The following is a 13,528-nucleotide window of genomic DNA, read 5'->3' on the forward strand; positions in this document are numbered from 1 at the left end:
TGCTTCAAGGTGTGCTCGTTGTATTCTAGTCATCATGACAGCATTTATTAATTATTTGCTCTGGTTTTCTTTGCCACACACTGGCTGGGGTTTTGTCCTCGTTGCTTTTGTTATTGCAGGAAGGTTGAAGTTTCACCATCGTGGTGCTTCCACAAATTACTTTTGAGAATTTGCACACCATCTGTGTGCAATAATAAAGCTTTTAGCAACTCCAGATTGCCATGCTGGTGGTGGGGAGTGTGGATGAAAGCCAGCCCAGTGAATTAAGGTCATGTCCCTACTGGGGACAGAAAGCAAGCTCTAGGTAAAACGATCTAGACAATCCCTGGGAGAGGCATCTGGCGCTGGTAGCACTTTGGCAATCACAGTTATGGCTGTTAATCTTCAGGCTTCCAGCCACTGAAAGGTAGCAGAAGACACATGGGGACTCACTCCAGGTATGAACGGACACCTGCAGGAAAAATACTGCATGTTCTTGACAGGCATAGGTGGATGGTATTGAGTAGAAAACGTGTAAAGCGAGCCAGACAGGCTAAAAAAGATAAAAAGATAAATAATCATGATACCAAGCAAAAGAGACAACAGCCACTTCTCAGACAAATTTTAGAAAGGATTAACACAACTATTGAATCTCTCAGTGGAGAAGTTCTTCATAATAGCAGCATTAAAAACCTGACATTTACAATATTGAGGAGAAAATAAAAAGCTTTTGGATATAGGTCTGTGTGGGAGGAAGTAATGTTGAAAGGAAAAAAACATGAACTGTTGTACCAGATAAATACACTATATTAAGAAAATTACAACGTGAGAGGGACATCTTGTGGCACAAATAAAATAAAAAATAGTAGTCCAGTGTCAGGAGGAGTATCCTGGAATGTTACCCCAGGGTCACCATTTCTGGGAGAAATCCCAGGCCTGGTAAGGGATTAATTTGTTCCAGTCTTTCTTATAGCAGGACTCCTGCTACCCACTTTCTCATCTTCCCACCTTTTTGTCTCCATGAAATGAGGATTATAGAACACAGATGTTCTACCAAATATACTCGTCTGTCTTGGTGCAAATGATGGTAGTTTTAATGAAGAAATAGATTAAAAAGTCACTACCATTATTTGACTGAATGTGTTGTCATCGATAGCATAAAATGTGACAGAACCTTAGCTGTGGGTGGTTAACACTTATTTTCCACTTGTATCACAATCATATTTCCATATGTTCCTATAAATTAAAAAGAATACATTGAATTTTCAGGAGTACAGAGGGCCATGACTGTGTACAATCAACTGAAATGGAACCTACCATGCATCTGTGCATCACAGTGTGAGATGGTGTAGCCTTGTCAGTGTGCCTGAACTTCAAGATCCCTTGTTTGATTAGTTTTGATCACATGGTGATAAAAGTTTAATTATCTTTTACAAGCAGTACTTTTCCCAAGAGTTTTCATTGTAACTTTGAATAATTTCTTGAGTACTTTTCATTGCCTTAGATGAGGTGGTGCTGTACCATGGTGTAGAGTGGGAGAAGTCTCTATTCCCCAGCAGTATTTTCAGCCTCACGGACCTCAGCCACCTCAACCACACATTTTGGTGTCTTTAGGAGTGGTTCTCGTGGTGGGCTGGTGGTGCACCCGAGCAGAGAGCTGGGGGAGCAGGCACTGTACCCCAGTTACCTTCCGGGTGCAGTTTGCACCCTTGGGCCACTTTGGGCTGGCTTCTGGGGCAAGGGCCGGAGGAGGTGGTGGAGCTACTGCTGGTTTGGGTGTTTCAAGCAAACAGGAGTAAGTTGGCAAGAGCACTGAGTGGAGTCATTGCTCTCAGCTTCGAAGAAACAATAGAATGTCAGTTAAAGGAAAAAACAGACGTGGCTCTTCTACAGAAATACCTCGGCTCTATGGGCATTCAACTTTTCATAAAAACCTGAACACTGAGGAGTTTTTGATTTCATGGTGCAGCTTCTGTTTAAAAATTTCAACAACCAGATGTTGTTTTGGTTGGGTTCAGTATTTCCATTGCTACCTCATTTTTATGTATATGAGATAGAAAGTTTAATGTATGTTGTTTCCTTGGGGATGTTTATAATGTGTCTCTTTGTGCCCAAGGATCCAGAAATACTATTTGAATCAATCGGTATGTAAATCATTTTCTGCTTTGGAAAGATAGGAGATCATTTCTCCAGCAGTAATTCAATCATAGCTTGTTTTTTGTAAATCCACAATACCCTGGCCTAAATTTAATTCAAAGTTTATGTTTCCTAGCTACAGTTCTAGTACTTCAGTCGTCATGAGTAGAAACACCATAAATTGTAAAAAAAATGATGGACAATAGTAAAGGGATCTTTTCTGGGTTAAACATAGGGCAGAAACCCCAAATTTTTGTTTTCAAACATTTGTACAAGACTGAGTAAAATCTGCCAAGTCATGCTGTTGTCCAGCACAGACTTTTGGCCAACACAAGTGTATCATGAAATGTTTTTTCTACTTACCGGTTAGCTAAAAACCTGAGAGTTGCATCTTGATTGCTTTGACATCTACCCCTTTGGCCTCAATTAATTTCCCATTAGGTATTCTGCAGAGTGACCGATGTTTAGCTTAGGTTAACCGAAACCTTGGGTTTGTTGGTATTGGTTGAATTCAGTGTGTGGACTCAGGCTTGTAAGGATGCCAGTTGCACACTTTCATGTCTGACTAAATGATTTTGATTGCCAAAGAGCTTCACTCTTTACTGGTTTGATCCATTCAAATACAAATTCCTGTAGCAAGGGCCTGTCCTAAGCGTTGGCGGTGGAACTGTCAGGGTCAGAGGATGAGCTCCCACATACCATGGGAACGTGTTTTCCAGCCTGTCAGTTGAAGCTCTTGACAAACAATAAACAAGAGCTGTACCTTTTATGCCTCTCCGCCTTCAAAGAGTTTTTTCTGGTTAAATAGTGAGGTGGTATTAACTTAGGGTGTGAATACAAGTTCGAGTGCTGTGCTGTGAATCTCTCGCGTGTTTGCTGGCTGGAATGTCGCTGGGTTTTCTGTTTTGGTGTCGGATGTCCCAGGGACTGTCAGGGACAGCGATGCCTTTGCGTTCTGTGTATATATGTGTGTATGGAGGGAGGTGCCTGCCTACCTGGAGTATCATCTGGATTTAATGGTGGGACATCGTTCTCAGCTTTGCCCTTGGTTTCAGGTGTGTCTCCTAAGCAACACACACAATACCTAGGAAAAGCACGTTTATTCCCCACTAGGTATTTCCCCAAAAGGGCTGGGATGGAAAAGCCTTTAAGTGACGACGAACCGCGTGAATTCAAGGCGGTGATGGACGGTTGGCGCTCGCCGTGCAGGGGTGCAGGAGGAGGAGCGGGCTGCGCGCTGGGTGTGTGTCCCTGCGGCACCGGCGGCGCGGGGACGGGCAGGGCTGGGACCCGCGTGCGCTGCCGGGGGCGGCGGGGTCGCGCCGGGTGAGGCTCCCACCGCCACCGGCCGCCCGTGGAACCGCCTGGCCGAGCGCCCCGGGAGTGCGGACCCGCCTTCCCGAGGCTGCGGCCGGCGCTGCCCGGCTCCCTGCGCGCTTGGGCGGGCGGATGGGGGCCGGGGCTGCGGCCCCGCTCCCCGCCGGGTCCTCGCTGCGCCGCGCCCTCCCCCGCGCTCCCGCCGCCTCCCTCCCCTTCCTCCCGCCTCCCCGCCCCCGGCTCCGCATCGCCGCGGCCGGAGCACACGCCGCCCGCCCGAGGATGCTCCGCGCTTTTGTTCCCCCGCCGCAGGTAGGGCCGGGGCGGCGGGGCCGGGCTGGCCCCGGCCGGGCGGGGGGCGGCGGCGGGGCCGGGGCGGCGGCGGCGGGGCCGGGAGAGGCGGCGAACAAAAGCGCCGTGCAAAATGGAGCCAGCGGAGAAGGGCTGGACCCCCGCCCTCCCCGCCGCGCATCCCCCCGCCCGGCTGCCGGGGCTCCGGGGAGGCGGCATCGCCTCCCGCTGCCGCCGGCGGGGCGTGGGGAGGGAGCGGGGCTGCAGCCGGGGCCGGCGGGGAGCGCTGAGCAGGGCGTGGGGAAGGAGGGGAGCGGCGGAGGTGGCAGCGCGGGGGAGAGGCGGTTCTGTAAAACACTTTCCCCTTCTCTCTGTCAGCTTTTGGGAGGACTCTCGTCCTGACTCGGTGGAGGTTCCTCTCCCTCTTCCCCCAGCCCCTCATTCCTCCTCCGCGCTCCAGCCCACCCAGGAGGGCATCAGTATCAGCCCTCTCCCCTGTGCCGGGGAAGTTGCTGACATGCCTGCCGCTGGGTCCCGGTGCACCGGCAGCGGCGGGGAGCCGGATTTAAAGGGGAATTGTGCTGCAGACAATGCACAGCAGCAGCATCTGGAGCAGCCCTGGGGACCGGAGCTCCGGTTTTGACATTGCTGCACACAGAGCACCAGCCGCAATGACAGCAGCTGCCTGGAGTGGCTGCAGGCAGCAGGCAGGAGCATGAAGTAGAGAGATCACTGCAGTGCTCAAGATGAACTCCTCTTTGGTTGGCAACCAGAGTGGCCGGCCCTTCTGTCTCCTGGCCATTAGCTATTTGGAGACCATCAATTTTTGCCTCCTGGAAGTGGTTATTATTGTGTTCCTCATGGTGCTGATTATTTCGGGCAACATTATTGTGATATTTGTCTTTCACTGTGCACCTCTGCTGAACCACCACACCACCAGCTACTTCATCCAGACTATGGCGTATGCTGACCTCCTGGTGGGCGTGAGCTGTCTGGTGCCTTCTTTGTCTCTGCTGCACTATCCTATTGTTTTAAGTGAGTCCTTGGTTTGCCAAATCTTTGGTTATGTGGTATCAGTGCTGAAGAGCGTCTCCATGGCCTCCCTGGCCTGCATCAGCATTGACAGATACATTGCCATCACGAAGCCGCTGACCTACAACACGCTGGTTACCCCGTGGAGGCTGCGAATCTGCATATTGACCATTTGGGTCTACTCCTGCCTGGTCTTCTTACCCTCCTTTCACTGGGGAAAGCCTGGATATCACGGGGATGTGTTCCAGTGGTGCGCCAATTCCTGGAACACCGATCCCTATTTCACCCTCTTCATTGTGGTGATGCTCTATGCCCCGGCCGCTTTCATCGTCTGCTTCACCTACTTCAACATCTTCCGCATCTGCCAGCAGCACACCAAGGAGATCAACGAGCGGCGGGTGCGCTTCAGCTCCCAGGACGGGGAGGCTGGGGAGGCCCAGCCCTGCCCGGACAAGCGCTATGCCATGGTCCTCTTCCGCATCACCAGTGTCTTCTACATCCTGTGGTTGCCCTACATCATCTATTTCCTGCTGGAGAGCTCCAATGTCTATAGTAACCGTGTCGCATCCTTCTTGACCACTTGGCTTGCCATTAGCAACAGTTTCTGCAACTGTGTCATTTACAGTCTCTCCAACAGTGTCTTTCAGAAGGGGCTGAAGCGTCTCTCGGGGGCCATCTGTGCCTCATGTGCTAGACAGAGGGTAGCTAAGGACTCCTCTACCTCTAGGAGCAAAAGATCTTCCAATGGATGTCATGTCTAGGACGCCTGTCAGCTGGACTGGAAAGTGCAGGGACAATTGCGTAGATTGCAAAATAACTTAGATAAGATTTTAACATACCCAGATTTGCAAAAAGGTTTCTGAGAAATGCTGCTGACATAGAAGAATCAGGAGCACATATTGTTGTGGTTTCTCTTTAAAAAATGATTGCTGTGGAGGAGGCTGTGGAGTTTCACCTCCACATTCATTTTAAAGAATAAAGCTGTATCTTGACACTTACCTCTCCAGCTGGTGTGACTGAATGGAGTGGGTGTCTGAGAGCTTCGGCAAAATGTAGTCTTTCTTACAGCTTTACTGGGTTCTTTGGAAATTCGTGCTTCACATGTAAATGATAGATCTGAAGTGGAAATGTCACAGTCTATGGTATATTACAGGGATTTTTTTAATATATGCCAAAGTATATTGATACAACGTTCCAGCGTCAGAACAGAAGGGGCCAAACAATTTGTTTTTCAGTGCTACCTAGACAGGACTTGTAGAACAGAAGTGAACAATGTGACCATTTCAGTGTGAACTCTGTTAATGAGCCGTGAGTGCAGCAATGTGATCTGGGCAGTCATACTCTTAGGGCTGATCTGGCTCCCGTGCCCCATTCCCATGGTAGGATGCATGTTTGGATCAGAGTGCGGCATCTGCGTTTTCCTGTTTGTTGTGAAGTAAGAAGAAAAACTTGGATCAGACCAAATTTAGCAGTTAAATAAAATGTGTTTTGATAAGCTAAGAGAAATACGTGTTGCTTTATGATACTAGAGTTGTGGCAGCCACTCAAGGATGATGCCAACATGTGAAAATTGTTCTCAAACCAGTGGAGAAATGCCACAGGTTTTTTTATGTGGAAATTTTCTCAAGAACAACTTTAAAAATAACATGTCCCCCTTTTTTTTTAAATCTAAATTCTTCTGATATTTTACATACTGGAACTTAAGGGGAAAGGAAAGAAAACAATTGTCTTCTAAACAGCTAAGGGAACTATGTTGTAAATTTAACTGTAGTATTTGAGTTATTCATAAGTGCACACAGCTAAATCAGAGACATTTTTCTTTAGCCTTCATGGGATTAAAGATGGTTCAAATATAGCAGGAGCTAAATCCTGTTGGCGAAAGCATATCTAACTGGTCAGACAAAGGCAATATCTGAGAAACCAAATCTCATTGACCAGAGCTTGTTCAAGCTAGCCTAGATTAAATGTTTTGAGTACTGTCATGCTGTTAAGAAGGCAGAATGGCCCTCAAGTTGCTGAGTTTTTCCTAAAGAATATCCTTGTCTTTTTACTGATGCCATTGTGGAAATGAAAGTGAACCAAGTGTTCCTGTAGTGGTGGATTGTAGTGTCACCCTCTCCCTGGTGAGGGGCTGTCCCTCTGTCTCTCCTGTTCTGAGAGCAGGTTTTGCCCCCGACCCTCTGCCCTCCATGTCCCTCCTTGTGCTTCCCGTCACTGCCTTGGGTTGCTGAGTGGGGAATTCCCTGAGCTCCTCTGGTACAGCTGGTGTGCTCTTAGTCACAGTGGGAATGAAAAAAGGATAGGGGAAAAAAATGTGATATTTTTAGAATTGGGGTAATTCTCTTGGCCAAAGGGAAGGCTCTGTTTTTGTTAATTGGTTTCAAGTCTATGTTGTTCTAGATCAAGATCGTATTTTTAATACTCTGCCCTGTCCCTCCTGCAAAATTCCCCCTCCTCTCTGCTGTCCTGTGAGCCCTGGCCTCTCCTCTCTATGCCTTGCCCCAGAGGATACCAGCTTGTCTCTGCCCCATCACATGCCACGATTGCTACAGCCTGGTCTTGCTGCCCATCCACATTTGCTCTAGTACGGTCTCGTGGGGCTGCCAGTGAGGAAATGGGGAAGGAGAGAGAGAGCAGCAGGATGAAGCATTCCTGACATGGCACACTGGTACACTTGAGTTCCTCTCCTGGATGTGTGTGTACCTGTTCTGGGGAGGATGGGGCAGAGCCCCCTGCTGCTGCTGCCTCCTTCTCTTGGAGGGCCCTGGGGCAAAGCATGTAAGTGGCATCTTGGTCTGCTTCCAGCTATTTCATCCATAGTCCAAACCTCTCAAGGTAAACATCCTCCTCAGTTCATCTGAAATTTTAAGAACACAGGTTGTCTAAACCCTGCTGCCTTCACGCCGCCGTTTCTTGCTCTCTTTGTAGCAAAGAGCAGAGCGTAGAGCCGGGGCTTGTGCTGGATCCTCGCAGACACGCCCGGGGTGATTTGCTCGGCAGAGCCCTTGCAGTCGGAATTTTGGTTAGACACAGACAGCCGTGGGGGCAGCACAGGGGTGGAGTGACTCATTTGTAAAAGAAGTGGGATAATAAGCTCACAGCACATCATGGCTGGTTGTTCTCAGGCGGTCTGTGGGTATTATGGCAAAGGTGGGCTTTGGGGAACAATTCACGGGCTTTAGTCTCTCATGTCAAAGTGTGTGTGTGTGTGGTATTTTTGGAACAGCCTCTCAGGTAAACTCCCAGTAGCTTTTTTCTGACTCTTCACCTTATCTAACATTTCCAAGTCTTTGAAATGATGCAGTGTATCATTGAAATAGCATTTGATTAAACAACAGAAGAGAAGAATCTGCTGGGGCCTAAAACCTTAGAAATGGCAGTTTCAGGTGTAAGTGGAAGCTGGAAAGCAAAGATTGTTGCTTTTGGTGTTTTTTATGGCTAAATAGTTTAAATAGGAGCATTGTGTGCTAGTTTTTGAGAATTTGGAAAGTTTTTGAAACTGGTAAGGGGTCTAAATCATGGCATAGAGATTTGACTGGAGCTGAAGCAGTTGCTACTTCAGCCCTGAGCCTGGAATTGCACTTGGAGCGTGGTGGCTGATCCAGATGCAGATGCATTCTTGCAGCTGTTGCTGCTTTGCAGCGAAGGTTCAGTTCTAACATTCCTGGCAGCCAGGCTGCTTTCAGTTGCCTTACTCATCTCCAAGTCTTCCTCAGTTCAGACGTGTTCTGTAAGAGGTGAAAATCAGAATCTGGAAGTCTCCAAGAGATGAGGATGGAGAGGATTTGCAGCCAAATGATGCATTCACATTTCATCCACTCTACAGACGCTTTTAGTGTTGCCTCAGTAGCTTAGTTTTAATGCCAAATATTTCTCTTTTTGTTTGTGTTAATTTATTGACATTTAAAAAATTCAAATTGTGTTTTCTCCCTCTAAGTTAATTTAATGTTGACGTAGTATGTGTAGTATGTGTTTAGATGTTTTAAATATTTATAACATTTCAGTCTGTTGTCTGCAGTGAAATTGCAGGGAGCGAATTCTGTTCACTGTGCCAACAGTGAGAAATAATTTTGACAAACACTACTTTGTTTCTCAGCAGTGCATTTATCATCTTTTGTCATGCAACCAGCACAGGCACAGGAGTCCTTCCCATCACAGTTCCTGCTAGGAATGGTCAGGCAGCAAACTTTCCAGTTGGATCATTTTCATCCTTGCACATATGAAATGAATCCTCTCCTGGTGCTGTCTGTGTCTGGGTGCTTTGGAAATCAGTGGTGAGAGCATTGCACAGATAAATGCCACGCTGAGGAGAGGACAGAAATCAAATTGCATCTTCATAAAAATGGGGTTGTGATATGATTAAATGAACTAATTTTGACATTTCATCTCAGACTATAAATTTATTTTTTATTAGAGTTATCTGCCTCACTTTCAAATTAAGCTGCTGGAAGGTTCAATTTGCAGGATGCAATTCGGAGGCTTTTTTTAGTGCCATGGGAAGGATTTCTATACTCAAAACCTCTCAGAAGGTGGTAATTTGCTTCATGTAGAAGTGTTTGGTTTTGGTTTTTTTTAAGATTACTGGAAGTTTAGGTTGCGATTATGTCATCATTTTCCAAATAGACTGGGAAAATATCTGTGAAATATTATTTTTTTATGATCTCAATCAAGGGACAGTGTTTTTAAACTCAACAGAAATCTTTTGTGTGAAACAAAAGTTTTGCTATTATCTACTGTCAAATTTTTTTTTAATTAAATGTTACCAGTTTCTACAGTCTTTATTTGTTGTTGGGGAGTTTGTACTTGTTTTTAAGCTTCTTATAGCTCAGAAATGTTTCTACTACTTGGAATTCTGACATGGCTCAGTGTCAGAGTGCCAAGGGGCAGTTTTGGATATTTGTCACAAATCTTTGACAGGAAGAAAGGGGTACAAAGTACCGAGGCACAGAGAATTGCAAGAGACACAGAATTCCCAATGGCATTGTTCCCTCCCGCTCATGTAAAGGCTTTATGTGTGAGAATCCTAAATTTCAGTTTGTCTGTTCTGAAACAAAAGATTTCCAAGGCCTGGATGTGATACGAGATGGAAACATTCAGTGTGCAAATTCAGTATGCAGAATTTTTGCTATTTATCATGGTGCTCCCAAGTGCTGTGATGATCAAGGCAGTAACTCCATGAGTCAGGAAGTCTGAAATATTTCAGTCTGGTCTTACTTCACATCAGGGTTTGAAGTTGACAGAACTTCTAATTCAGATTGGTGCTTCAAAAAGTATTTCTTAGGAACCAGTATGTCAGCACAGGAATCTGCCTTCAGACTATACAAACAAAAGACCCTTCTAAAATTTTTCTGATTCATCTGTTTTAGATAATTTTAATTTAGTAAGAGGAAGTGGAGGTTTTGGAGGGCTTGGCTTTTTTTTGTTGTTTTAGCACGTTTGGTTTTGAGTTCTTGAAGCACCTGCTGAAACATTTGCCTGATTTGGCCCATATTTTATTGTTTGGTTTAGAACTGTTTCTTCTTCCCTTCCACGACTTCGCAGAATACGACCCATCCTTCCCATGGTGTCTTTCAAGATAAACTTGGATTTTAATCCAAGTTTATCTAAGTGTTATCTTTAATATTCCTTATACAGAGAATGCTGTTGTGTGTATGGGGCTGTGGTCAGGCCAGACCTTGGGAGGCTGTAGCTGGTCAGGTTTTACAGACCATCAAAGCAAACAGCCCTTCTTCTGGGATGATGGGAGAATGTCCTATTTCCACTACAAAGAAGTGTGTTCTCCTGGCTTCTAGGGCTATGTCTCATTTACAGTTGTTATTTCCATTATTGCGTGTGCATTGCAGAGGTAGTGCTTTGAAAGATGTTTCTGCACATAAGCAAAGGCATTTAATACTAAAGTTACATTTTTGGAAGGGGATAGGTCTCCATAATTAAAATTTAGTAAGCATAGGACCAGGTGCAGTTGTATTTAGAGAAAGAAACTGAAAGTTGCGGCCGATGGAAACAAAGAGAGGAAACCCGCTGGAGGTCGGTCAAAACAATGGAGTATTTAGTGGGGGTCATTTTCTTTACAATACACACTTTTTTAAAATGTGGAGTTTACCCTTCTTGCTTTTGCTTTACTGCTCCCTGGAGGCAGCTCCTCTGAGCCTGGGGTCTCCCACACCCACCCCAAAGGGATTCCCTGCAGACCTGGGGTGACGATCAGCCCCTCATTTGAGTTCAGGTAATGTCAGTCTGTGTCATGGTTATCTGTCTGAGGTGTTCCAGCCACAGGGTTTTAATCTGATGGGATATACTTTGTTTGGTCAGCTTTTCAGGTTTTTTTCCTGTGACATTGTTTTCTAGACAGGTGAAATGTTTGTTTATATAGGCAGCTTTGCTGGTGGTTCTCCACGCAATATTGAGTTCTGTTATCTGTCAGTTCTTATTCCTATTGCAGTGTGGGAAACAAGCCACAGTCCTTGTCTGCTCTGCAGGCATTCAGTGTGGCTGCAAATGGAGGTGTTTGTGGGTCTCACCCATATCCCATTTGCATCTCTTGAGCTTTAGCAGTTAATGAAAATGTTAACAGAAGTGATGTTCCTGTGTCCTGGTCCAGGTTGTTTCTTTACAGCCTCAGATGTCCTTCAGCAATCTGTGCAGTCAGAACTGATCCTCAGGCTGGTGATTTTGTGGTTGTTTCAGCTGAGAAACAGAACTTGTTAAAGTCATCTTTGTTTTGTCCTGAAGCTGTTTTGGGGGAATGTTGCAATCCGTGAGCTGATCACAGGATGTGCAGGCTCTGCTCCAGGAGAGCCCAGGAGGCACCAGGTCCCTGTGGGACAGACCTGTTTGTGGGTTGGTAACCAGTAGCTTTATTTGCTGAGAAGTTTTTAGAAATGCTGAATGGATGCACATTGCATTAGATAATGATTAGAGTAGGGGTTTAGAGAGACGCCCATGTTCAGAAGGGAGCGATCGGGGAATGCTCCACCTGCCTGTGCGTGAGGCCTGAGGTGCAGCACAGGGGGTTGGAACAGAGCAGGGAGTCCAAACTTTCTGTTCTGACTTCTATTTATGAATTTGTAAGATGAGGATAGTAATTTTGTAATTCAAAGCTTTGGCTTCTTTCTGATGGTCATTACTGGAGATCCTTTCATTAAAAGGTGAAATAAATTCGAGTGGCTCCTCATGAAGATGAACTCAGATCTTGCTGTGCATATGCGAGTCAATCTCAGTGTTACAGAGACCACGTGAATCGAGCAATCAAATGCTTAATAAACCAAGTCATTACTTTTATGGTAAATTGAAAAAAGTTCTTCTGGGATTTCAACTGTAAGTGAATCCTTGAAAATCAATAATTAGATTAGTAAAGGATGACATTTTAATATGCTGGCAGGAATATAGAGGGATTTGTCAGGGGAAGCAAAACCAGACTTTGCACTAAAGTGGCTTAGGTATATTTATAGTGCTAGTGATTCTGTGTGTGTGTGTGGAATCTTTGGACTATTTTAATATAATGTAAGGCTTTGAGCTTTAGCAAACTCAAGTTGCTCGTTTTATGAAGTTACATTAGTACCACACTGTGAAGTATTTTTAAATATTAGCATTACTGAGTATTAAAAGTATTTCATAAAACATTTTTTAAAATGTTTTCTGTAGATGCTGTCGAATGAATTGATGTTTAGTGTACAAAGAAACAAAACCTGAGGGCTGTAAGGTACCTGTATGTTTCTGATCACCTCGGTTTTTGAGGGGTTAGGTGTTTCTTGAGGTTAAATTGTCATTAAAATCTACTAAAAATACTGATGCAGTTAATCCTCTCAGAGAACAGAAAGCAGCATTACCTCCAGTCATGCTTTTGAACTGTCTGGAAGGATTTACAGTCATTGTATTGTCTTGACAGACTCATGTCTTTAGAAATGCTGTACAGCACAGTCTTTTGCAAATTCCTATGCTAATACATTTCTCTCCATATGTAACCTTTGAAATCTAGTTTCTATTGTAATTCTAGCATGTAAACACTAGATTCAATTTTGTATTCCTCTAATGAATGCAACAGGATGGAAACACGTTTGCAGTTGCTAATGATGAGCTTTTTTACTGTTCTTAATACTCGTGGGTATGTCTTTTCTTCAGGGATTTCAAAATTGTATTCGTACCTTTTTAAATTGTTTTTTTCACATGCTGTTTACAATTAAACCACGAGCATGGGAGGCTGTGCGTGCATGTGCTTTTAGGTTGCTTTGCTGAATGAAATACAGTGGAGTGATCTTAACTTTAAAACCTCTCTGTTGCCCAGAGAAGCTGTGGCTGCCCCGTCCCTGGCAGTGTCCAAGGCCGGATTGGACGGGACTTGGAGCAACCTGGGATAGTGGAAGGTGTCCCTGCCCATGGCAGGGGTTGGAACTGGATGATCTTTAAGGTCTATTCCAACCCAAACCACTCCATGGCTCTGTGATGCTCATTTTTCCTTGTGTCCCACCTGTCTCCTTACACCTTTCACAGTACCTGATACGGCAGAAGCCACCAGTGGGGTTATTCTGGTGTGTTCTGTGGAGACCTGACATTGTCAGAGGTCATTATAAGGAGTTTTATTTGGGAGACAATCCAGCTCCTTACACAAGTAGTGTTCCAACTGGTAGTTTTTTCCTGAATGTCAGTGAAAAGGCCAAGAGTAGATAAAATCACAGGTGAGAATGTGTATGTGTGTGTCTGTAAGAACTTCGTGCACCTTTTAATGCTGGAAATTGTTTTGTATTGAAAGATGAGAAGGAGCTGTGAGTGTCGA

The 13,528-nt window shown here is 45.3% G+C and overlaps 2 protein-coding genes across 5 annotated transcripts in view; both read left to right on the forward strand.

Annotated features, from left to right (window-relative positions):
- Positions 1 to 13,528, forward strand: part of RABGAP1 (RAB GTPase activating protein 1) — a 63,219-nt gene that overhangs the window by 27,305 nt on the left and 22,386 nt on the right. The window lies entirely within an intron of this gene.
- On the forward strand, positions 3,679 to 6,296 carry GPR21 (G protein-coupled receptor 21). The gene is made up of 2 exons (XM_069031785.1): positions 3,679 to 3,744; positions 4,102 to 6,296. The coding sequence occupies exon 2, from the start codon at positions 4,470 to 4,472 to the stop codon at positions 5,514 to 5,516; it is 1,047 nt and encodes a 348-aa protein (XP_068887886.1). The 5' UTR covers positions 3,679 to 3,744; positions 4,102 to 4,469; the 3' UTR covers positions 5,517 to 6,296.

This window comes from Aphelocoma coerulescens, chromosome 17 (assembly GCF_041296385.1).
Source record: "Aphelocoma coerulescens isolate FSJ_1873_10779 chromosome 17, UR_Acoe_1.0, whole genome shotgun sequence".
Lineage (NCBI taxonomy): Eukaryota > Metazoa > Chordata > Aves > Passeriformes > Corvidae > Aphelocoma > Aphelocoma coerulescens.